We start from the raw sequence: 26,871 nt of genomic DNA, 5'->3' as shown, positions 1-26,871 counted from the left end.
GTGATTGGAATTTATTACTGATTTTATTGTTGAAGCAATTTTCATGTTTATGTAATAGGGAGTCTCAGCATTATTGATTCTACCCCCTAAAGATGTGTTCAGGAAACACTCCAAACAATATTTAGAAGTTTTATAGTCCACTTCTCTAATTTTCAATGTGAATAAATTATGTATTTATTGTTATATTAGATTAAATGCATAAAAAATTTCCCCCAAAAATATATTATCATCACTGACACGGACGTACGGCTATATTATCATTTGAGACAAGGATGTACGGCTATATTATCATCAGTGACACAGAACGTATTGCTAGATTATCATCAGTGATAATATAGCAATATATATTCTATTCTAGATAATATATATTGACAAGAACGGACGGCTATATTATCGCCAATGACAAGGACGGACGGCTATATTATCATAAGCGACACGGACGTACGGCTATAATACCGTCTGTGACCTTGACGTGCGGCTATATTATTATCTGTAACACGGACTTACGTCAATAATATCATCATTGACAAGGAAGTACGGTTATATTATCATCAGTAACAAGGACATACGGCTATATTATCATCAGTGACAGGAACCTATGGATATATTATCATTTGTGACACGAGCGTACGGTATATTATAATCTATGACACTTACGTACGGCTATATTATCACCAGTGACACGGACGTACTGCTATATTATAAACTGTGACAGGACGTACGGCTATACTATCATCAGTGAAACGGACGTACGGATTTATTATCAGCATTGACAAGGACGTACGGCTATATTATAATAAGTGACTCGGACTTACGGCTATATTACCGTCAGTGAAACGGACGTACGGCTATATTATCATTTGCGACACTGACAAACGGCTATATTATCGTATGTGACACGGTCGTTCAGCTATATTCACTTCAGTGACATCGACGTACTGCTATATTATCATATGTAAAACGGAAGTTCGGCTATATTATCAACAGTGACAGTGACGGAGGACTATATTACCATCTGTGACAGTGACGGAGGACTATATTACCATCTGTGACAGTGACGGAGGACTATATTACCATTTGTGACAGTGACGGAGAGCTATATTACCATCTGTGACAGGGACGGAGGCGGTGCACCAGCTGACGCAGCCCTCACCTCAGACAGTGCGTCTGGCCGCCACCAACAACCAGGATGATCACCGCTGGGCGCTCTGGTCCACCTTCAGCGTCGCCGGCGAGAATACCGGGTGAGTCTGGCTGAGTCTGATGTTACTGTTGCTGGTGCTGTTGTTACTGCTGCTGCAGTTGTTAATGTTACTGGTGCAGCTGTTGGTATTGTTACTGGTGCTGCTGTTTTTACTGTTGCTGGAGCTGCTGTTGTTACTGTTGCTGCTGTTGCTACTGTTGTTGGAGCTGCTGTTGTTGCTATTGTTGGAGCTGCTGTTGTTACTGTTGCTGCTGTTGTTACCGTTTTTGGAGCTGCTGTTATTACCGTTGTTGGAGCTGCTGTTGTTACTGTTGCTGGTTATGTTGTTGTTACTGTTGCTGGAGCTGTTGTTGTTACTATTGCTGCTGTTGTTACTGTTGTAGGTTCTGCTGTTTTTACGGTTACTGGAGCTGTTGTCGTTATTGTTACTGGTGCTGCTGTTGTTACTGTTGCTGGGGGCTGCTGATACTGTTGCTTGTGTTGCTGTTGTTACTATTACTGGTGCTTCTGTTGTTATTGTTACTGGTGCTTCTGTTGTTACTGTTACTAATGCTTCTGTTACTGTTGCTGGTGCTTCTGTTTTTAATGTTACTGGTGCTGCTGCTGTTACTATAGCTGGTGCTGCTGTTGTTATCTTTGCTGGTGTTGTTGTTGTTAATGTTGCGGCCCTTCTGTAGTTACTGTTCCCGTTGCTGCTGTTGTTACGTTTACTGGTGCTGTTGTTGCTACTGTTACTTGTGCTGTTCTTGTTACTGTTTCAGGTGCTGCAGGTGCAATGCTGCGAGCATTGACTCTTGGATCCCGCCTCTCTAGCCACCGGCTGTTCATAGCAGTGACTCCTGTCCTATTTCCCTACCATATCCTATTTTAATATTATGGACAGAGTTTGTGTCCACAACCTGCTCCTTAAGTTCATTTCATTTTGCCACGATTCTCACGCTAAAAGAAAACTTACTAAATTCTCGGTGACTTTTCTGAGTTCCCAGCCTCCACCTATGTCCCCGTATTCTGTTAGTATTCAGTGTGAACATTTCGTCTATTTCCACTCTGTCAATCCCCTGAGTATTTTATTTTTCGATCATATCTCCCCTTCTCCCTTTTTTTTCATTGCGTAGTCAGGTTCAGTTCCTTCGAGTGCTCTTCAAACCCATCCCCTCGTAACTCGGGGACGAGCCTCGTCGCAAACTTCTGAATCTTTTCCAGTTTCCTCACTCTTTGAGACTCTTCTTGGAAACTCTGGAAACATAATTCACCCTTTCCCTGGGGGCCTGGGGGAGAACTGGGAGATGTTTGGGGGTCGAATGGGGTCTGGGAAGCTGAAGGGATCGAAAGGACATTATGGGTCTAAAAGTTAGGGCGGATCTGAAAGGCATAGGAGGCGGGTGGGGATTGAGAAATACAGTGAGGTTGAGTCAGAGGTTGAGAGGTGGGGGAGGAGAAAAGGGAGAATGGAATATGGGGGGGGGGGGTGATGAGTGGGAGAGAGGTTGTATTAGTTAAGGGGGAATCATGGAATGTGTACTCACCTAATTGTGCTTGCGGGGGTTGAGCTCTGGCTCTTTGGTCCCGCCTCTCAACCGTCAATCAACAGGTGTACAGGTTCCTGAGCCTATTGAGGTCTTCCATATCTACACTTGAAACTGTGTATGGAGTCAACTTCCACCACATCACTTCCTAATGCATTCCATTTGTCAACCACTCTGACACTAAAAAAGTTCTTTCTCTGTGGCTCATTTGAGCACTCAGTTTCCACCTGAGTCCCCTAGTGCGTGTGCCCCTTGTGTTAAATAGCCTGTCTTTATCTACCCTGTCGATTCCCCTCAGAATCTTGAATGTGGTGATCATGTCCCTACTAACTCTTCTGTCTTCCAACGAAGTGAGGTTTAATTCCCGTAGTCTCTCCACGTAGCTCATACCTCTCAGCTCGGGTACTAGTCTGGTGGCAAACCTTTGAACCTTTTCCAGTTTAGTCTTATGCTTGACTAGATATGGACTCCATGCTGGAGCCGCATACTCCAGGATTGGTCTGACATATGTGGTATATAATGTTCTGAAAGATTCCTTACACAAGTTTCTAAAGGCCGTTCTTATGTTAGCCAACCTGGCATATGCCGCTGATGTTATCCTCTTGATATGAGCTTCAGGTGACAGGTCTGGCATCATATCAACCCCCAGGTCTTTCTCTCTCTCTCTCTGACTCTTAAAGTATTTCATCTCCCAAATTATACCTTGTATCTGGTCTCCTGCTTCCTACCCCTATCTTCATAACATTACATTTGCTTGGGTTAAACTATAACAACCATTTGATCGACCATTCCTGCAGCTTGTCCAGGTGCTCTTGAAGCCTCAAGCTGTCCTCCTCTGTCATAATCCTTCTCATAATTTTGGCGTCGTCAGCAAACATTCAGAGGAATGAGTCTATACCCTCTGGGAGATCATTTATGTATATCAGAAACAGGATAAGTCCGATTACAGAGCCCCGTGGGACTCCACTAGTGACTTCACGCCTATCTGAGGTCTTACCCCTCACTCTAACTCTCTGCTTCCTATTGCTTAGGAAGCTTATCCACTGGAGCGCCCTACCAGTTACTCCTTCTTGTTTCTCCAGCTTATGCATCAGCCTTTTATGGGGTACTGAGTCAAAGGCTTTCCGACAGTCAAAAAAATGCAGTCTACCCATCCTTCTCTTTCTTGCTTAATCTTTGTCACCTGATCGAAGAATTCTGTTAAGCCTCTAAGGCAAGATTTACCCTCCCTGAACCCATGTTGATGGATTGTCACAAAGTCTCTTCTCTCCAGATGTGTTACTATCTTTTTCTCACAATCTTTTCCATCACCTTGCATAGTATACAAGTTAAGGACACTGGCCTGTAGCTCAGTGCCTCTTGTTTGTCACCTTTTTGTATATTGGGACTATATTAGCCCAACCTGTCCTCTTAAAAATAACGTCACTTTTGGATCGTATGCGCGCTATGGCCAAATTTGGACGTAATTTGAAATGAAATCGACTCACAAAAGTGACGTCCTGTTCCGTTTTCTATTTGAGTCGTTCGGCGTACGTGCAGAGGTTATGAGAGGACACTTTGAATTAACGTTTTTCATAACGTTATGAAACTTTATGAGAATTTTCTGCCCACCTAACCTATCAGAGGACCCTTAACTTACAGTTGTTGAAAAAAAAATCCCAAATTTATTTTCATTTTTTTCATTTTCAAATTACGTCCAAATTCGGCCATACGGGCAAACGGCCAAAAGCGACGTTCTTTTTAAGAGGACAGGTTGATTAGCCGTCTTACATATATCTGATAGGTCTCCTGTTTCCAGTGACCTACTATACACTATGGAGAGTGGCAAACAAAGTGCTCCTGCACACTCTTTCAATACCCATGGTGAGATTAAGTCCGGCCCAACAGCTTTTCTCACGTCCAGCTCCAATAGGTACTTCTTGCCCTCATCTCTTGTAATTTCGAACCTTTCCAAGGTCACCTGGTTTGCTGCCACCTCTCCTAGCGCCGTGACTTATCCATGTTTTATTGTAAAGACCTCCTGGAACCTTTTGTTGAGTTCTTCACACACCTCTTCCTCCTGATGTGACTGTGTAGTAGCTTTAGTTCAGTCTTGGCTTTATTAGCTATATCATTTTCATACCTTTTCTCAGCTGCTCTTCTCACACTAACATACTCGTTCCTGGTTCTCTGGTATCTCTCTCTACTTTCTGGTGTTCTGTTATTACGGATGTTCCTCCATGCCCTTTTGTTCAGCTCCTTTGCTTTCATACATTCCCTATTATACCACGGATTCTTCTTTTGCTTCTGTTTTTTTTCCTGTCGGGCCGGGACAAACCTGCTTACCGCCTCCTGACTCTTTTGGGTGACAGTCCATCATGTCTTGTATGGACTTGGTTCTGAGTTCTGTGTCCCATTGTATATTCCTTAGGAATTTATTCATCTCATAGTTTCCCTTTCGGTATGTCAGCCCTTTGTTTCTCAGTTCTTTTTGGGGGGAGATAATTCCTAGCTCAACCAGGTACTCAAAGCTCAATACACTATGATCACTCATTCCCAATGGGGCTTCCAACTTAACTTCCCTTATATCTGACTTATTTAGGGTAAATATCAGATCAAGCAAGGCTGGTTCATCCTCTCCTCTCATTCTTGTCGGTCCCTTGATGTGTTGACTTAGAAAGTTTCTTGTTGCCACGTCCAGCAGCTTAGCTCTCCATGTGTCTGGGCCACCATGTGGGTCTCTGTTCCCCCAATCTATCTTTCCATGGTTGAAGTCTCTCATGATTAGTAGTCTATATCCGTTCCTGCTAGCCACAGAAGGTGCTCCCTCTAATATATTGATGGTGGTCATGTTGTTTCTATCATATTCCTTTCTACATCTTATGTCCTTCGTTGGGGGGTTATATATGACTACTTCTATATTTTTTCTGTCCTCCAGTTGCTATGGTGCCTGATATGTAGTCATTGAAACCTTCAGAGTTCTGATTTATCATCTCTTCAAAACTCCAACCTTCTCTTATCAGCAAAGTTACACCACCTTCTCCTCTCCCTTCTCTCTCTCTTTCCTCACTACATAGTAGTCCTTTGGAAACATTGCGTTTGTTATGGTTTTCGTTAGCTTTGTTTCTGTGAGTGCTATTATGTCTGGGTTTTCTTCTAGTGCCCATTCTGCGAGTTCAATTGTTTTATTTGTAAACCTATCTATCTTAGTGTACAATGCTTTGAAGCTCACTTTCATCTGTTCATTTTCTTGTCCCCTTCTTGGCGAGCATTCTGCTGGTGGGGAAAGCTGTTCCTTGGGTAAGAAGATCTGTGACATGGTTTGCAGGGTCTCAGAGGATTTTGGGGGCGGTGAGGTTTCAAGGGAAAGGGGGACAGGTAGCGGGGGGGTTAAGAAGATAGGGGGACATGGAGGATACGGGGTGAGGGGGGGAGAAGGTGTTGGTGTGTGTGTGTGTATTCACCTAGTTGTGATCATGTCTTCCCTAACTCCTCTATGTTGCAGAGTCGTGAGGTTCAGTTCCAATATTCTTTCCTCGTAGATCATTCCTCTCAGCTCGAGAAGTAGCCTGGTGGCATACCTCTGAACCTTTTCTAACTTTGTTTTGTGTTTGATTAGATGTGGACTCCACATTGGAGCCGCACATTTCAGTATTGGTCTGACATATGAGGTATTCAAGGTTCTGAATAATTCCTTACACAAGTTTCTGAAGGCAGTTCTTATGTTCGCCAGCCTTGCATACGCCGCTGATGTTATCCTTTTGATGTGGGCTTCAGGGGACAGGTCTGTCCCCTGTCTTGCTCCTTTGTGAAACCTCCTTGAATCTCTTGTTGAGTTCTTCACACACCTTTTAGTCTTTCTCTGTGAACCCATTCTCTCCCTATTTCAAGTTGCAATACCTGTTCTTACGCTGTTGTTTTCCTCCTGTGTGTGTGTGTGTAAACTCACTTAGCTCTGGCTCTTTAGCCCCGCCTCTCAACCGTCAATCAACTGATGTACAGATTCCTGAGGCTACTGGGCTATATCCAGCATGGTGCAAAATTATTAAGAATGGGGAAGTCAGCTTAGAACAGGAATTCGTACGACTGGCTAGAAATGTTAAAAAGGTGATAAGGAGGGCAAAAAAAAAACTATGAAGTTCGCATAGCAGACCAAGCGAAGACAAATCCTAAAGTATTTTCAGCTATATCGAACAAAGATTAGGGAAACGGTATGTCCATTAAAAAACAGAGACAGGTCAGATAACGGATAATGACGAAGAGATGAGTTGTATTTGTAATATATATTTTATCTCTGTATTTACTAAAGAAGACCTTAACAATATGTCTTCAGCCGAACAAGTCTATGTGGGTGGGAACGAGGACAGGTTGACTAGTCTAACAGTTACCAGGGAGGATGTTATTAAACAACTAGTAAAACTCAAACCAAACAAATCCCCAGGGCTGGATGAAGGGGGCGTCAGGTTGTCAGAGTCAAAGTTGGTCAATGTCAACCAATATTATTTGACTAGTTGTATATGAAAAGTGCTTTAATTGTCCCAAGTTTCAGTACTGCAGCATAAATAGAAAGGGAGATTTTTTTTGTTTTTGTTTTTTTTCAACGTTTTTTACACATTTTCAAGTCCGCACTTCAGAACACACGTTTCAGATATAATTATTCTGTGACACTTTTCTGACACATTAGCAAAGGACCTTGAGATATAGAATTTCCAAAACATCTTTAGTTTTCCTAATACAAATGTTCAAAGTTCCCAATTTTTTTTTTCAAATATGGCATGTTTATTGCTATTACAACATCAATAAATAAACTTAGAGAAAAATGAAAACTCTCCAATGTAGAGACATGCCCTCCACATATACTGTGTAAGTTTCATGTAAATTGAATAAAAAATGAATCAGTTTTGTAAACGTTTGTGTCAATTGAAAAAAAAAAAACAGAAATGAATGAAGTCTAAGGTTCTAAAATCTGTGACTGAGGTTGACATCAACCAATTTTCTCCAAAATTGACGTCCTTACAGATAGGCTTACGTACAGTCAGGTGTGTTAGTTTGATGCAAATCGCCCGAAAAACAAATGAAAAAAAAATAATGAAAAAAAAATGTTTTTTTTTTTTCTTAAAATTGTTTTTCAATTAAACTAATTATAATATTTGTTTAATATATACTATTGTGATAACAAAGAGTCATAGCTATGATTTCAGTTGACACTTTTGATTGATAATCGATTTTGACCATTTTGGCATAATTTTCACAACTACTTCAATATTTTGTTTCTCCCTTCCTATTTATGCTACGATGCTGAAACTTGGACCAGATGAAACAATTTTCATATAGAACTTGTCAAAAAAGTTTGATTGAAATCGAACGAGTTTTCATTTGTTGCATTTTTAGGGCAAATTGGAATCTGAGGCCCCCTGAAGCGTTGGCCAGGGTGCTTAAAGAATGCAAAGAGGAGCCTTGCGAGCCATTATCTAGCATATTTAATAAATCAATAGAGTCAGGCAGAGTGCCAGAGTCATGGAAGGCTGCTAATGTGGTAACAATTTTTAAGAAAGGAGATAGATCACTTGTGTCAAACTATCGGCCAATTAGCCTAACGTCTTCTGTGGGAAAGTTACTTGAATCGATAATTACAAATACAATTCGTCTTCATCTTGAAAAAACATAAATTAATAAATGATTCACAACATGGTTTTACAAATGGGCGTTCATGTTTAAGAAATTTTCTATCTTTTTATTCCAGCAAACTTGAGGCAGTTGATAGGCAGTTGATTGTGATGTTGTGTACCTTGACTTTAGCAAAGCTTTTGATACATTGCCACATGAAAGACTGATTAAAAAGATAGAGGCTCATGGTATTGGTATTGGGGGTGCTATATTAAGTTGGATTAGGGCATGGCTATACCAAACGAAAGAGAGGGTTAATATAAATGGGGTTAAGTCAGAGTGAGAAAATGTTGTAAGTGGAGTGCCTCAAGGCTCTGTCCTGGGACCTTTGCTGTTTATAATATATGGAAATAATTTAGATTCAAGTTTGAGTAACAACATTTACCAATGATACAAAAATCGGGAGGGAAATAAATACGGAAGACTCACTGTCACTTCAAGTCGATCCAAATAGGGTTTGAAATGGTCAAAAGATTGGCAGATGCAGTTTAATGCTGATAAATGTAAAGTTTGAGGCTAGGTAATGATTATAGAGTTATAAGATACGAGCTAAATGATGTTGAGATTGCGAAGTTGGATTGCGAAAAGGATCTGGAAGTTATAATTAGTAAGAATTTAAAACCATAGAATCAATGCATGGATGTTCTTAATAAAGCAAATAGAACACTGGGATTTATTAATCGAAGCGTTAGTAACAACACACCTGGTGTTGTTCTTCAGCTATATCTTGCTCTGGTTAGGCACCATTTAGATTATGCAGTTCAGTTTTGGTCACCATACTAAAGAATGGATATAAATTCACTTGAACGTGTCCAGCATAGGATGACAAAGTTAATTCCCCCAAATTAAAACCTGTCATATGAAAAGAGATTAACAAAGCTTAAATTGCATTCATTGGAAAGGAGAAGAGTTAGGGGTTACTTGATAGAGGTTTACAAGTTGTTGAATGGACATAACAAAGGGGATATTAATAGGGTATTAAAAGTATCAACATAAGTAAGTAAGTAATTATCAAAAGAAGGCACCAAACCGGGAAGGCTATGTAGCACCATCAAATACGCAAAATAATCAGAGGGCGCTAAATATCACCAAGGATGCCAATACGAGAACAAAAACGCATAAGGCGAACGATATCAAAAGTATCCGAGTCACCAAGAATTCTATCGAGGGACAGGTGACCGCGAGGGGCGGTCGGAAAGCAAGACACACGATCGTCCTGGAAGTCAGGACATTCAAGAAGGACATGCATGACCGTAAGAGGGACAATGCAACTAGGACAATAAGGAGCAGGGCGGCGCTCCATCAAGTGACCATGGGTTAAGCGAGTATGGCCAATACGCAACCTCGCCAGAGCTGTTTCCCACCGCCGGTTACGGTGGAAGGAGGACGGCCACGAGGAAACACAACATTTAAGAGTACGTAGCTTGTTACCAGTAACAGACAAACAAGAAGCCTGCCAACGGGTAAGGACTGAGGAATGGATAACCGGGTAAAAGTCGGAATATGGAATGCCTTTACGAGAGATGGGACAAGAGCGGACAGCTTCCTTAGCGGCAGCATCCGCACGCTCATTTAAAGACACGCCAATATGGCTGGGAACCCACCAAAACTCAACCGACTTAAATTTACTGTGAACGAGAAACAGCCAATGCTGGATCTCGACAACTACTGGATGAACTGGATTAAAGCACCCGAGAGCCATGAGGGCACTACGAGAGTCAACAACAACCACAAAGGAAGACTGACAACGAGAAAGCAGGAGACGAAGAGCATAGAGAATAGCATAAAGTTCCGCTGTAAAGATGCTAGTCTCCGGAGGCAAGCGACACATATAAGTGCGATCAGGAAAAACAACAGAGTAGCCAACACCGTCCGCTGACTTAGACCCATCGGTGAAGACAGAAACGGAGCGGGAGTGAGAAGAAAAGTGCTCGAGGAAAAGGCGTTTTAGAACCGTAGGAGGGGTAAAAGCTTTAGTGATACGAGTCAAGGATGTACAAAACCGCGGAAGAGGGACCCTCCACGGGGGCAAAGAAGGAACAACACGAGGAGAAACATCAGAAATACGAACGGAAAGAGAATCCTGTAGGCGAGATAACCGGACAGAAAGAGGGAGGTGGTGAAGAGGAACAGGAACCGCAGGAGGGGTAAAAGTTAAAGCACGACAGAGGCGAGAGGAAGGATGTTGCAAGGACCGCGCAAGATAGCGAAGACAGTAGCGATCACGGCGGTCCTGGAGAGACAGGAAGCCAGTGTCAACATACAAGCTAAGGACGGGAGTCGAACGAAAGGCACCAGAACTGAGGCGCAACCCAGTATGGTGCAAAGCATCAAGACGGCGAAGAGTAGAAGGAGAAGCAGACGAGTAAGCAGGGCAACCATAATCGAGCTTAGACAGGACGAGAGAGGAATGTAAAGCAAGGAGAGTGCGCCTATCTGCCCCCCAAGAAGTATGGGACAAGACCCGAAGGAGGGTAAGGGCCTTAGAGCACTCAACACGGAGGTAAGAGATATGGGGAGACCAAGACAAACGAGTGTCAAGGAATAACCCCAAAAGCTTCGCGGAATCTTTGTATTCAAGGGGATGACCATAAAGTGACAAAGAGGGACGAAGAACAACCCGTTTCCGCGTAAAAGTCATGGCACAAGTCTTAGAAGTAGAGAACTTGAAGCCATGACCTGTGGCCCAAGACGACACGGCATCAATTGCAAGTTGAAGCCGGCGTTGAAGGAGAGGCGAATCATCTCCCTGACAACAAAGGGAAAGATCATCGACATAGAGAGCGGAGAAGACACCAGAAGGAAGAGAGGAAAGAAGACCATTGAGGGCAACCAGAAAAAGAGTAGTGCTCAGAACACTACCCTGGGGCACACCTTCGTATTGCTGAAAAGAGGGAGACAGAGCGGTACCAAGGCGCACCCGAAAGGAACGACGAGAGAGGAAGCTGCGGAGAAAGAGAGGGAGATGACCACGAAGGCCAAAAGAATGAAGTTGAGATAGGATATGATAACGCCAAGTGGTGTCGTAAGCCTTTTCTAGGTCAAAAAGGACGGCAACAACGGAGGTCTTCGCAGCAAAAGCAGTACGAATATAGACCTCCAAGTTCACCAGGACATCTGTCGTGCTGCGGCACTTGCGGAAACCAAATTGAGAAGGGGAGAGGAGGTGATGGTGTTCCAGGAACCACATCAGACGAACGTTAACCATACGTTCAAAGAGTTTGCAGACACAACTTGTGAGAGCAATAGGGCGAAAGTCCTTAGGGGAAGTACCCAGAGACCCCGGTTTGCGAACAGGGAGGACAACGGCATCGAGCCAGTCCTCAGGGACTGACGACGACTCCCAGATCCGATTATACAGACTCAGTAAATACTGAGACGTGCTCGGAGGGAGATGGCGAAGCATCTCATAATGAATACCATCGGAGCCCGCCGCCGTAGAACCGCAGAGGGCCAGGGCAGAACGAAGTTCAGAGAGAGAGAAGGGATCATTATAGGGAAGCTGAAGATGAGTGCAGAAATCTAAAGGACGAGACTCAAGGACAGGTTTACGAAGAAGGAAAGATTGGGGAAGATGAAGACCAGAGCTAACAGAAGAAAAGTGGGAACCCAATTCGGAAGCGACCTGCAACGGGTCCGCCACAAGAGTATCATGGAGGTGAAGGACCGGTGAAACATCGGGTAACGAACTTACCCGCTATCTTGCGGATACGCTTCCAGATCTGGGCCAGAGGGGTTTCGGACGTAATTGTCGAGACATAAGATGCCCAACATTCACGTTTAGCCGTACGGATGGCCCTACGGGCCACCGCACTCGCTTTCCGAAAGAAAAGAAAAGAATCGGTCGTCTGCCTACGGCGGTGCTTCTTCCAGGCTGCACGCTTACAGCGGACAGCCCGAGCACAGTCCGCATTCCACCAGGGAACGCACTTCCGTGGACCCCGAGAGGAAGAGCGAGGAATAGAGCGGAGGGCAGCGTCGAAGACAGTGTCATGAAAAAGGAGGAGAGCGCGAGAGAGGGGCAGAAGGGAGAGGTCAGAGAGAGTAGCACTGAGGGAAAATAGGGTCCAGTCCGCCTTAGCAAACTGCCACCTAGGGAAAGAGAGGGAAGGGCGAAAAGAGAAAAAGGAAACAAGGATGGGGAAATGATCACTTCCACGGAGGTCATCAAGAACCTGCCACGTGAAATCTAAGTAAAGAGAAGAAGAGCAGAGAGAAAGATCAAGACAAGAAAGGGTGCGAGTTCGAGAGTCCAAATGAGTGGGCTCACCAGAATTCAGAAGAGACAGGGAAGAAGAGAGGAGAAACGGCTCAAGGAGGCGACCCCGGGTATTCGTCAGAACGTCACCCCAAAGAGAATGACGACAATTGAAGTCACCCAGCAGGAGCACAGGCTCCGGCAAGGAGTCTAGGAGGTGTTTCAAATCAGGAAGAGAGAGCGGGACACTCGGGGGGAGATAAATGGAACAAACTGTGTACCATTTCCCCACAAAGATACGAGCAGCAGAACAATGGAAAGGGGAAGGAAAAAGTAAAGGAACAAAGGGAACATCAGCCCGAATCAAGAGAGCAGAAGAATTAGAAGCCCCAGCAATGGCTGGGGGGGGGGGGGGGGAGAGAAAGGAATAGCCACGAAAACGACCAGGACGAGCACCAAGCATTGGCTCCTGGAGACAGACACAAAGGGGCGAAAACCGCGAAACCAGAAGTTGGAGTTCGAGGAAATTGGCGTAATAACCTCGAACGTTCCATTGAAGAATGGACAACGACGAGAAGAGAAAGGACAAAAACAGAGAACAAGGAAGAAACAAAGGCGAAAGACCAACAGAGCACGTTAAAGAATATCAGGGTCGGGATCAGGGTCAGCAAAGTCAGGGTTAGGGGGCATGGGTAAACTGAGCAAAGACGGAGGGAAGGAAACGGGAGAACAGATCAGAGGTGGGCGGGCAGGGTCCGGAGGAGGAGGAGGAGGAGGAGGAGACAACGGAGAGGAGCAGTCAAGGACAGCAGCAGGAAGAGGGGGAGTAGAAAGAGAGGAGCGCACCCCAGCAAGAGCAGCAACCGAAAGGGAAGCAGGGGCCAAAGAAACCTCCATAGCAGGAACAGGGGGCGCAAGCACTGAAACGGGAGGGGAAGGAGCAACAGAGCCAGAAGGAGGAGCTGAGGAAGAAAGCGAAGCCTTCTTACCCGCCGGGGAAGAGGAAGGAGAGGAGCCAGGCTTACGCTTCTGACTTAAAGAGACCGGTGTCCCAGCAACTACGTACCGGGCAACGGATTCCAGTGTCTCAACAGGAGAAGCCGAACGAGAGCACACACGACGGCCGTTAGGAGAGCGATGGACATCCGCCCGCACCGACAGGCGGCGGGGAGAGCCGATAGATGGAGGAAGAGGATGGGAAGGAGGATCGGAGGGGGACGAGGAAGAAGACACAGAAGACACGACAGACCGGGTAGAAGGAAGGGGAACCCCAGACAGAGGACCAGGAGGAGGATCCTTCGGGAGAGAACCCAAAGGGACAGAGGAGGGGGCAGTGGGCGCATCAGGGTCCAAGGCCCGGAAACGGTTGTGAGTCTGAGGAAAGCGGGAAGGACGAGGAGAGGAAGAGCGCAACACGCGAGCATAAGAGATATTAGCATAAGGCGGGAGCCGGCGAACCTGGCGCCTCGCCTCAGGAAAAGATAAATGCTCCCGGTGCTTCAAGTTGAGGACGGCTGCCTCAAGCTTGTAATGGACACACGCACGGGAGAAGGTAGGATGGGCCTCACCGCAGTTGAGGCAACGAGCCTGGGGAGAAGCGCACTCCGACTTAGAGTGACCTTCGCCACCACACAAAGGACAGAGAGAGACAGTCCCGGAGCAGCGGAGGGCACCATGCCCAAACCTCCAGCACTTGTTGCAGAGCCGAGGAGAAGGAATGTACTCCTGGACAGAGCACCTGGCACCAGCAAGAATGACAGAGGGTGGAAGGGTCCTACCATCAAAGGTAATCTTCACAACCCGGAGGGGTTGACGGCGACTACCACGAGGGGGACGAGTAAACGTGTCCACCTGGAGAATAGAGTGGCCCTGGGCAGTGAGGATATGTCGAATATCGTCGTGGCAGTCGCGCAGGTCCCGAACACCGGTCGCAACATGGGGCGGGAGCAAAATAGTGCCAACACTGGCATTCAACTGAACGTTCTTCGAGACCCGAACGGGGGTCTCGCCAAGGCAGGATAAGGCAGCCAAGCGGGAAGCAGCATCCTGAGAAGAAGCAGCAACGACACGTGTACCGAGACGAGTGGGGTTGAAAGTAATGGAGGCATCCACGGAATCAATGAGATGTCGATGGAGGGAGAAATCGTCAGGAGGCGCAGAATCAAGAGGGAGGAGATCAAAATATTTGGCCCACGAAGCGGGACCAAACAAGGCTTGATAGGTAGCAGAACTGGAAGGAATCGAGCGAGGGCGGCCGTGACGAGGACGGCGGTGAGAACCCCCAGAGAGAGAGGGGTTAAAAGGCGCAGTAGTTACAACTAGAGAAGGAGCCGCGCCAGGGGACGAGGTAGTCACCACTGGGGGCTTGGGGCTCGACCCAACCACAGAGGAGGGAGGGGAGCCAGAGGAAGGAGTCAGAGAGGCCAAAGGAGGAGCAAGGTCGGGGCCCAATGCAGCGGAGGCTACAGAGCCCGGTCTTCCAATACGGACCGACTCGGGGGCTTGGTCGCCCACCCCACGAGCCTGAGAAGGTAAACCAGAAGAAGCCGAAGCAGGGGTAATCATCTTGACGAAAGAAAGAATTCACTCACGAATGTGCCCCCACACCCACCATGGAGCCACAATTAGAGGCAGGACACCCAACAAGAAGCTATCGCCGATCTTGTCGGGGCCTCCTAGGGGTGCGTCGCGAGTATACGCCCCACAAACGCCACCTTAAGAAACCGACAGTCCGTCGAGATCGGGTTCAGTGACGAAGTGGGGATTGACAATAAAAGGTTCCCCTCGCTCTCGACGTCGGGTACTGCAGTTCTACGGGTGCATGAGTATGCCTCCTGAAGCACCCGGGCGTCAAAATAGAAGAAGTCCAAGGGAAGAACCAGAACGAGCAAAAGGTCGGTAGGAAACGGCAAGCAGATAGGAGAAGAGGGGGGAGAAAAACGAAACAGAAGGAAAAGGAAAAGATGCCCAGCAGATTTGGAGAGGACGGCAGCAGGAGCACAAGGCTAGAAAAGGACAGAGGACTGTCCCAAGGAGCATCACACTCCGGCAGCCGCCCACTAAGCCCCCACACGGCGACAACGAGCTGAGCGGGGAGGGGGAGTATCAACATAAGACAGAACACGAAACAATGGGTATAAATTGGATAAGTTTAGATTTAGGAAAGACTTGGGTAAATACTGGTTCGGTAACAGGGTTGTTGATTTGTGGAACCAATTACCGCGTAACGTGGTAGAGAAGGGGTCCCTCGATTGTTTCAGGCATGGGTTAGACATGAATATGAGCGAGATTTGGTGGTCATAAATAGGAGCTGCCTCGTATAGGACAAAATGCTTTCTGCAGTTACCCTTATTCTTATGTTCTTATGTTCTTAAATCATACCTACATTTGAAACCGTATATGGAGTCAGCCTCCACAACATCACTGCCTAATGCATTCCACCTGTTAACTACTCTGACACTGAAAAAGTTCTTTCTAACATCCCTGTGGTTCATTTGGGTACTCAGTCTCCACCTGTGTCCCCTTGCTCACGTACCACCCTAGTTAATAAGTTTTCCCCCATCTACCCTGTCAATTCCTCCGAGAATTTTGTAGGTAGTCATCATGTCTTCCCTAACTCTTCTATCTTCCAGTGCCGTGACGTACATTTCACGCAGCCTTTCCTCGTAACTCATGCCTCTTAGTTCTGGGACTAGCCTAGTGGCATACCTATGAACTTTTTCCAGCTTCGTCTTGTGCTTCACAGGGTACGGGCTCCATGCTGGGGCTGCATAATCCGGATTGGTCTTCCATATGTAGTGTCAAGGTTCTGAATGATTCCTTACACAAGTTCCTGAAGGCTGTTCTGATGTTAGCCAGCCTCGCGTATGCCGCAGATGTAATTTTTTTTATGTGGGCTTCAATAGACAGGTTTGGTGTGATATCAACTCCTAGATCTTTCTCCCTATCCGTTTCATGAAGTACTTCATCTCCCATTCAGGATCTTGTGTCTGGCCTCCTGTTTCCAACGTCTAGTTTCATTACCTTGCATTACAGTGACTCGCTGTCTTCTGTTGCTTTGGTACTCCCTTATCCAATGAGTTCCTTTCCTTTCACTCCTGCCTGCATTTCCAGCTCTTGCACTAGCCTCTTGTGTGGTACTGTATCAAAGGCTTTCTGGCATTCCAAAAATATGCAGTCTGCCCACCCCTCTCTTACCTGATTTTTGTTGCCTGGTCGTAGAATTCAATTAATCCTGTGAGGCAGAACTTTCCATCCCTGAACACTTGATGCTGTGATACAAAGTTCTTTCGCTCCAGATGTTCCACTAGCTTTTTCGCACAATCTTTTCCATCAGCTTGCATGGTATGCAAGTTAGGGACACTGGTCGATAGTTCAGTGCCTCTTGTCTATCCTCCTTGTTTATGGGAACTACATTAGCCGTCTTCCAAATTTTTGGCAGTTCCCCTGTTACCAGTGATTTGTTATACACTATATAGAGTGGCAGGCACAGTACTTCTGCTCCGTCCTTTAGTACTGAAAGTAGATCACATCTGGGCCTATAGTATTTGTCACATACAACTCTAGCAAAAGCTTCCTTACATCCCCACTGGAAATCTCAAACTTGTAATAACCCGTCCTGTTATTCCCCTTCTCTCAATATCCCAGCTTAATACTGCTTGCAGATCACTGTGACCCTCACTGAACTACCAGCTAATATTACATCCGAAGTAGTAAATGAAGGGGGAGCAACAGATGAAGTGATTATTGATTTTAATAATAATGAGTAAGAAACTTATTTGTACACTGCCACAACCTCCCTGACCTCTGAATGTGTCTATTGCGGATCTCCCAGGAAGGACAGAAATCAATAATCATGAACTCAAGGGCATGGAAACCATGGTAAATAATGCTTGGGGAATAATTATATATCTTTTAATTTACTTATTTAGAATATAGGGACTTCAAATACAGCACATGAATACCACATATAAAAAAACGGCAGTAAAAGAGGAGGTAAACTAAATACTACTAAATCAATGTTCACTTTACTTAAAAAAACACGTATATTTATAGCAAAATTAAGAAAAATACTCTACTCTAATAAAACATCCCTAAGAGGCAAATGGTCTGAGACATTGAATGACATGAATTCTCAAGTGCACAATACCTTGACGGCAATACCGGCCACGGGTGTTGAGTGACTGCCTCCAGGTCATTGGACCTGTACCCAAGTTCGACACCAGACACACTGACTTTAATTTCCTTAACAAGCTATGTTACGGCCACTATGGGTCGTAACCGGGTTCGTTGATGGTAGAACGAAACTTATAGTATCCGACCCCAAGTCGGTAGTACACCTTCAAGAAAGTGGCTATGTAGTGCATATAAAAAAGGGATAGGATGAACAAAACACTGTTCCTTTCGTCAATGTATTAAATATCCTTCCACCACCGTTAAGTATACTTATGTACACCATCACCATAAATAATATATTTTTTTTTTTTTTTTTTTTTTGAGATATATACAAGAGTTGTTACATTCTTGTACAGCCACTAGTATGCGTTGCGTTTCGGGCAAGTCCTTAATCCTATGGTCCCTGGAATACGATCCCCTGCCGCGAAGAATCGTTTTTTCATCCAAGTACACATTTTACTGTTGCGTTAAACAGAGGCTACAGTTAAGGAATTGCGCCCAGTAAATCCTCCCCGGCCAGGATACGAACCCATGACATAGCGCTCGCGGAACGCCAGGCGAGTGTCCTACCACTACACCACGGAGACTGCTTATATATAAAGAAATAAAGAAATATAAAGAAATAAAGAACAGATAGGCTATTACTACACCTATGTACAATCCTTTCGCTCAGGATATCAAACGTATTCACGTGCCGAGTTCATCAATCCCCGTAGTCCATCACTGTGCAGTAGCGAATCCAACCTTACTGGGAAGAACACCGGCGAGTTCACCTGTACGTGGGCCAGCCCACTGACAGTGTCATGAGGTGCCTGTACCCCAACGACCGCTCTCCAGCTACTCGCTGGCAGAGTACCTCAGCCACACGCTGAGCGGAGTCACAAACCAATACAGGGGAAGCGATTCCCTTGCAGCAGTCTCTAGCGACCAGCTAGCAGCACTACTTAACAGGCACCTCCCTGTCGTCAGTCTCTTCCCTAAGCCAATCCCAAAAGTACGCAGATCCTTTTCAACACTTAAGCACTTGCAGCTACCATACTGCTTCATCGGCGACGGCTTACTTGGTCGTTTCCAGGACCATGTGGGGAGACTCTGGACTGCCCAAGATGAACTGCCCTCTCCTGTACCGCTGCCCCCAGACGTCACCTCTGTGGACACAAAAACGTCATCAATGACCTAGCCGGTACTGGCGAAACTAGGAAATACCACTAACCCACTGGGGAGTTGACATTGTACTCTGTAGCACACACTAGGTGGCCCTGGTCTTGCTTCACCACTTCACCAGAGGTCGCTCACAACGACCCCTCTAGCTGACCAAGGCAGGAATCTTTAACTATTTGATAACCATCCCCCAGATGGCGTTGTCCACATTACGTACGATCCCCGGGCAGTTCGGGCGCGGATTCTTAGATGGCGCTGTAACTGCCACTCTACTCCCTGACAAGGGTAACGAGTCCGTAAAAAGCTAACAGTGGAAAACAAGTTCCACCCACTCTAAGTTCCTTAGGCCCCATAAACCCCCGCCTCTCAAAGTCTAGAGCCAATGAATTCAAAGTTTAACTAGCAAAAATTAGTCTAAGTTTTGTTGATCAGCGCAATATTAATACAACACTTTACATTAACTGAATTGTCCAAATTTTCTGTAATTTTTAGGCACACTAGAATTGATGACGTTACCGTAATAATTTAATACCGGCGCGATGTTTATAACTTCAACAATTATTTAATTCTTAACACACATTGGTAACAACGGCTCTCGGAAATAATTATATATTTCAAGTTAGGTAAAAGAAATTAATGTTAAATTACTTCTTTACGTTCCTGAATGAGCTCGATGTTTAATAGTAAACCCTTGTTTACCGACGGTTGCTTTGTAGGTTTTCTGAGAACTTGTCACTGATAACCGCACCGCTTGCAGTCACCAACAGAGTCGCGCTAATTCTTAATTAAAAATTAGTAATTATTCTTCCAAAATTATAAATTAAATACTGTAGCATAGGTGAATTATTACTTGAGCTGAATATAACATTCACTGTGCGCTTGGACACTTTGTTGAGCGCAAACAATTACAGAACGCTTTCCCACTGGGCACTGAGACACGCGCTAGTAAAAATTCAGAGTCTCGGCGTTAATTCGCTTAAATGGCCAAAAATCGACATTTGGTCTCTCAAACCTCTGACGCGGATCACTTTAACGGTACACTTGAATAATCACTGATGGCCCGCTGGACGTATGGCTAGACACAAAACTGGAATTTATTCCAAAAACTGAGATTTTCCCAATCGACTTTGAAAAAAATTCACCACAAAAATTTTCCACTATTTTCACTAAGTCTTTCACTGATTTCCTGTCACTGCACTTCACTTCACTTGAAAAACAGTAAAACCACTCACCTTAGTAATTCTCTCAGATAACTAATACTGCAAAACATGGAAAAAAAATCCAGACTTCTGAATATTATATTAAAAAAGCCTCAGAAAATAACAACTCTTATATACGGGAATTACTTAAACAAGGGGGGAACAATTATCTAACAAAGGGATTACTTTTGTTGAAGGGAACCCAATATACAGGGAACACTTATGTTTACTGAAGAGAAACTCGATTTACATCTGTAACCGTCTCCTTCCCAGCCCACACTTTCGCTCTCGTCTAGGCGACTGCAACCATCTAGATTCCAACAATACGAACATGTTGCTTTCACAGTCGACGGTTAGACTAGAATGCAGAACGACTGACGACACCTCATGTTCGTCACTACCGTCACTCCGTTTGCTAGAGAATACTAGGTTATCCCTCAGTTATCCGCGGTCACCTTCATAACTTTACCGTAAATCTAGCGATTGGGTCGTCCAATACGCCCTCGGGGAAAAACTAGCGTCCTATTAAATTCCCCTCCCAGACAGCTCGAAAACAAGAACTGCTGTTGAATGTGGTATCCATGCAACACCCTTAAATCAACTGGAGGAGGTTGAGTAATATACCCCTGTCCAATATTCACTTAAGGCGGCCTCTTTAACTGCCTACACTTAGCGCCTAACTAAAATTACCAGCTTCTCACTATGCTAAAGTCGCTTACTCTATGCAAATTGCACTACATAGGATTACCGTCGAACTCTAGCTCGTGGGCCCCGGCTGAACTCCATCACCACACAGAATGACCGAATGGACAGACGCATGAGGCTTCAATAATTGTCCAGAAATTATTGAAAACACCGTTGCTACCATTGTAATAACCCGTCCTTCTATTCCCCTTCTCTCACTCAATACCCCAGCTTAACACTGCTTGCAGATCACTGTGACCCTCACTGAACTACCAGCTAATATTACATCTGAAATATTAAATGAAGGGGGAGCAACAGATGAAGGGATTATGGAACTTAATAATAATTAATAAGAAACCTAATTGTACACTGCCACCACCTCCCTGATCTTTGAATGTGTCTATTACTGATCTCCCAGGATGGACAGAAATCAATAATCATGAACTCAAGGGCAAAGGAACCTTGGTAAATAATGCTTGGGAAATAATTATTTAAATCACTAAATGATTGGGTATTCTGTCACTTGGTGGAGGGTTATTTCATTCTGTCATTTGTGGAGAGAGAGAGAGTGTGTGTGTGTGTGTACTCACCTAATTGTGCTTGCGTGGGTTGAGCTCTGGCTCTTTGGTCCCGCCTCTCAACCGTCAATCAACTGGTGTACAGATTCCTGAGCCTACTGGGCTCTATCATATCTACATTTGAAACTGTGTATGGAGTCAGCCTCCACCACATCACTTCCTAGTGCATTCCATTTACTAACTACTTTGACACTGAAAAAGTTCTTTCTAATGTCTCTGTGGCTCATTTGGGTACTCAGCTTCCACCTGTGTCCCCTTGTTTGCGTCCCTCCAGTGTTGAATAGTTCATCCCTGTTTACCCGGTCGATTCCCTTGAGGATTTTGTAGGTTGTGATCATGTCCCCCCTTACTCTTCTGTCTCCCAGTGTCGTAAGGTGCATTTCCCGCAGCCTTTCCTCATAACTCATGCCACTTAGTTCTGGGACTAGTCTAGTAGCATACCTTTGGACTTTTTCCAGCTTCGTCTTGTGCTTGACAAGGTACGGGCTCCATGCTGGGGCCGCATACTCCAGGATTGGTCTTACATATGTTGTGTACAAGATTCTGAATGATTCCTTACACAGGTTCCTGAACGCCGTTCTGATGTTAGCCAGCCTCGCATATGCCGCAGACGTTATTCTCTTTATGTGGGCTTCAGGAGACAGGTTTGGTGTGATATCAACTCCTAGATCTTTCTCTCTGTCTGTTTCATTAAGTACTTCATCTCCTATTCTGTATCCTGTGTCTGGCCTCCTGTTTCCACTGCCTAGTTTCATTACTTTGCATTTACTCGGGTTGAACTTCAACAGCCATTTGTTGGACCATTCACTCAGTCTATCTAGGTCAGATTGTAGCCTCCTACTATTATCCTCTGTTTCAATCCTCCTCATAATTTTTGCATCGTCGGCAAACATTGAGAGGAATGAATCTATACCCTCTGGGAGATCATTTACATATACCAGAAACAGTATAGGTCCAAGAACTGACTCCTGCGGGACTCCACTTGTAACGTCTCGCCAATCTGAGACCTCACCCCTCACACAGACTCGTTGTCTCCTGTTGCTTAGGTACTCCTCTATCCACCGGAGTACCTTCCCTTTCACTCCAGCCTGCGTCTCCAACTTTCGCACTAGCCTCTTGTGTGGCACTGTATCAAAGGCTTATTGACAATCCAAAAATATGCAGTCTGCCCACCCTTCTCTTTCTTGCCTTATTTTTGTTGCCTGGTCGTAGAATTCAAGTAACCCTGTGAGGCAGGACCTGCCATCCCTGAAACCATGTTGATGCTGTGTTACAAAGTTCCTTCGCTCCAGATGCTCCACTAGTTTTTTTCGCACAATCTTCTCCATCAGCTTGCAAGATATGCAGGTTAGGGACACAGGCCTGTAGTTCAGTGCCTCCTGTCTATCCCCTTTCTTGTATATCAGGACTACGTTAGCTGCTTTCCAAATATCTGGCAGTTTCCCTGTTGCCAGTGATTTGTTATACACTATGGAGAGTGGCAGGCACAGTTCTCCTGCTCCTTCCTTTAGAACCCAAGGGGAGATTCCATCTGGGCCTATAGCCTTTGTCACTTCCAACTCTAGTAAACACTTCCTTACTTCCCCGCTGGTAATCTCAAACTCTTCCAGTGGTTCCTGGTTAGCTATTCCCACACTTACCTCTGGAATTTCTCCTTGCTCTAAGGTGAAGACCTCCTGGAATTTCTTATTCAATTCCTCACACACTTCCTTGTCATTTGTAGTGAATCCTTCCGCCCCTATCATAACTTGTTCCTTTACTGTTGTTTTTCTCCTGATGTGGCTATGCAACAATTTAGGCTGAGTCTTTGCCTTGCTTGCGATGTCATTTTCGTATTGTCTTTCTGCCTCTCTTCTCATCCTGGCATATTCATTCCTGGCATTCTGGTATCTTTCTCTGCTCTCCAGTGTCCTGTTATTCCTATAGTTTCTCCATGCCCTTTTACTTTGCTGCTTAGCTAGCCCACATCTCTGATTAAACCATGGGTTTCTCATTTTCATTTCTATGTTTTCCTTTTGGACTGGGCAAACTTGTTTGCTGCGTCCTTGCACTTCTGTGTGATGTAATCCATCATATCTTGGGCTGTCTTTCCCTTGAGCTCTGTTTCCCATGCTATATCTGTTAGGAATTTTCTTATCCCCTCATAGTTTCCCTTTCGGTATGCTAACCTTTTGGTTTCGGTATCCCTCCTCGAGTTCAATAACCCTTCTTCAATCAAGTACTCAAACACCAGTACACTGTGGTCGCTCATTCCTACTGGGTCCTCAAAACCGATTTCTCTTATGTCGGAGTCGTTCAGAGTGAAGACTAGATCGAGTCTCGCTGGTTCATCCTTGCCTCTCATCCTTGTGGGTTCTCCGACATGCTGGGTTAAAAAGTTTCTTGTGTGTGTGTGTGTACTCACCTAGTTGTACTCACCTAGTTGTGCTTGCGGGGGTTGAGCTCTGGCTCTTTGGTCCCGCCTCTCAACTGTCAATCAACAGGTGTACAGGTTCCTGAGCCTATTGGGCTCTATCATATCTACACTTGAAACTGTGTATGGAGTCAGCCTCCACCACATCACTGCCTAATGTATTCCATTTGTCAACCACTCTGACACTAAAAAAGTTCTTTCTAATATCTCTGTGGCTCATTTGGGCACTCAGTTTCCACCTGTGTCCCCTAGTGCGTGTGCCCCTTGTGTTAAACAGCCTGTCCTTATCAACCCTGTCAATTCCCTTGAGGATCTTGAATGTGGTGATCATGTCCCCCCTAACTCTTCTGTCTTCCAACGAAGTGAGGTTTAATTCCCGTAGTCTCTCCTCGTAGCTCATACCTCTCAGCTCGGGTACTATTTTGGTGGCAAACCTTTGAACCTTTTCCATTTTAGTCTTATGCTTGACTAGATATGGACTCCATGCTGGTGCCGCATACTCCAGGATTGGTCTGACATATGTGGTATATAATGTTCTGAAAGATTCCTTACACAAGTTTCTATAGGCCGTTCTTATGTTAGCCAACCTGGCATATGCTGCTGCTGTTATCCTCTTGATGTGAGCATCAGGGGACAGGTCTGGCGTGATATCAACCCCCAGGTCTTTCTCTCTCTCGGACTCTTGAAGTATTTCATCTCCCTAGTGATACCTTGTATCTGGTCTCCTGCTTCCTACCCCTATCTTCATTACATTACATTTGCTTGGATTAAACTCTAACAGCCATTTGTTCGACCATTCATGCAGCTTCTCCAGGTCTTCTTGAAGCCTCAAGCTGTCCTCCTCTGTCTTAATCCTTCTCATAATTTTGGCGTCGTCAGCAAACATTGAGAGGAATGAGTCTATACCCTCTGGGAGATCATTTACGTATATCAGAAACAGGATAGGTCCAAGTACAGAGCCCTGTGGGACTCCACTGGTGACTTCACGCCAGTCTGAGGTCTCACCCCTCACTGTAACTTTCTGCTTCCTATTGTTTAGTTACTCCCTTATCCACTGGAGCGCCCTACCAGTTACTCCTGCCTGTTTCTCTAGCTTATGCATCAACCTTGTATGGGGTACTGTGTCAAAGGCTTTCCGACAGTCCAAAAAAATGCAGTCCGCCCATTCTTCTCTTTCTTGTTTAATCTTTGTCACCTGATCGTAGAATTCTATCAATCAAGATAGGCAAGATTTACCTTCCCTGAACCCATGTTGATGGGTTGTCACGAAGTCTCTTCTCTCCAGATGTGTTACTAGGTTTTTTCTCACAATCTTCTCCATCACCTTGCATGGTATGCAAGTTAAGGACACTGGCCTGTAGTTCAGTGCCTCTTGTCTGTCACCCTTTTTGTATATTGGTACTACATTAGCAGTCTGTGTGTGTGTGTGTGTGTGTGTACTCACCTAGTTCTACTCACCTATTTGTTTTTGCGGGGGTTGAGCTCAGGCTCTTTGGTCCCGCTTCTCAACTGTCAATCAACTGGTGTACAGATTCAAAATCACACGAGATATATTTACCTAGTTGTATTCACCTATGTATTGCGCTTGCAGGGGGTTGAGCTCTATTCTTTCGGCCCACCTCTCAACTATCAATCAGTCAACAATTACTAACTACTATTTTTTCACACACACATCCCCAGGAAGCAGCCCGTAACAGCCGTCTAACTCCCAGGTACCTATTTACAATTAGGTAACATAGGCATCAGGGTAAAAGAAATTCTGCCCATTTGTCTCTGCATAGCCTGGGAATCGAACCCGCCTCAGGATTATGAGCCCCGCGCGCTCTCCACTCAGCTATCAAACCCCCCCTGTATGAGTGTGAGTGTGGGTGTGTGTGTGTGTGTGTGTGTTTGTGTACTTACCTAGTTGTACTTACCTGATTGTGCTTGCGGGGCTTGCGCTCTGAGTTTTGGTCCCGCCTCTCAACTGTCAATCAATTGATGAACAGATTCCTGAGCCTACTGGGCTCTATCATATTTACATTTGAAACTGTATATGGAGTGAGCCTCCATCACATCATAACTTAATGCATTTCATTTACTAACTCCTCGGACACTGAAAAAGTTCTTTATAGCGTCCCTGTGGCTCATTTGGGTACTCAGTTTCCACCTGTGTCCCCTTGCTTGTGTACCACCCGTGTTAAACAGTTTATCTTTATCTACCCTGTCAACTCCTCTGAGAATTTTGTAGGTATTTTGTACGTAGTGTAGGTTTTGGTATGTGTGTAATTACCTAAGTGTAGTTACAGGATGAGAGCTACGCTCGTGGTGTCCCGTCTTCCCAGGACTCTTTGGCATATAATGCTTTGAAATTACTGACGGTTTTGGCCTCCACTACCCTCTCACTTAACTTGTTCCAACCGTCTACCACTCTGTTTACAAAAGTGAATTTTCGTATATTTCTCCGGCAGCTTTGTTTCGTTAGTTTAAATCTATGACCTCTTGTTCTTGAAGTTCCCGGTTTCAGGAATTCTTCCCTATCAATTTTATCGATTCCTGTTACTATTTTGAACGTAGGGATCATATCGCCTCTTTTTCTTCTATCTTCTAGTTTTTGCATATTTAATGCCTCCAACCTCTCCTCGTAGCTCTTGTCCTTCAGTTCTGGGAGCCACTTAGTGGCATGTCGTTGCATCTTTTCCAATTTGTTGATGTGCTTCTTAAGATATGGGCACCATACAACCGCTGCATATTCCAGCTTTTGTCTAATAAAAGTCGTGAACAATTTCTTTAGTATTTTCCATCCATGTATTTAGAAGCAATTATGAGGTTAGAAAGTGTAGCATAGGCTCCTCGCACAATGTTCTTAATATGGTCCTCAGGTGAGTTTTCTATCTAGAACCACCCCTAGTTCCCTTTCTTTGTCAGAATTCTTTAAAGATTTCTCACATAATTTATAGGTTCTTCTCCAATTCCACATTCCATAACATGGCATTTATTCACATTAAATTCCATTTGCCAAGTGTTGCTCCATATACTTATTTTGTCCAGATCTTCTTGAAGGGCATGACAATCATCTAGGTTTCTTCTCTTCCCTATTATCTTAGC

At 44.9% G+C, this 26,871-nt stretch overlaps 1 protein-coding gene across 1 annotated transcript in view; it reads left to right on the top strand.

Moving 5' to 3' along the window:
- The window catches only part of LOC123762896 (fibrinogen-like protein A), a 324,583-nt gene that overhangs the window by 250,092 nt on the left and 47,620 nt on the right, over positions 1-26,871 (top strand). The window contains exon 5 of the mRNA XM_069301923.1: positions 1,118-1,244. Coding sequence (XP_069158024.1) covers positions 1,118-1,244 — 127 coding nt within the window. The remainder of the gene's footprint in view (positions 1-1,117; positions 1,245-26,871) is intronic.

Source organism: Procambarus clarkii, chromosome 47, assembly GCF_040958095.1.
Source record: "Procambarus clarkii isolate CNS0578487 chromosome 47, FALCON_Pclarkii_2.0, whole genome shotgun sequence".
NCBI classification, from domain to species: domain Eukaryota; kingdom Metazoa; phylum Arthropoda; class Malacostraca; order Decapoda; family Cambaridae; genus Procambarus; species Procambarus clarkii.
This window is presented reverse-complemented; position numbering and strand designations above follow the sequence as displayed.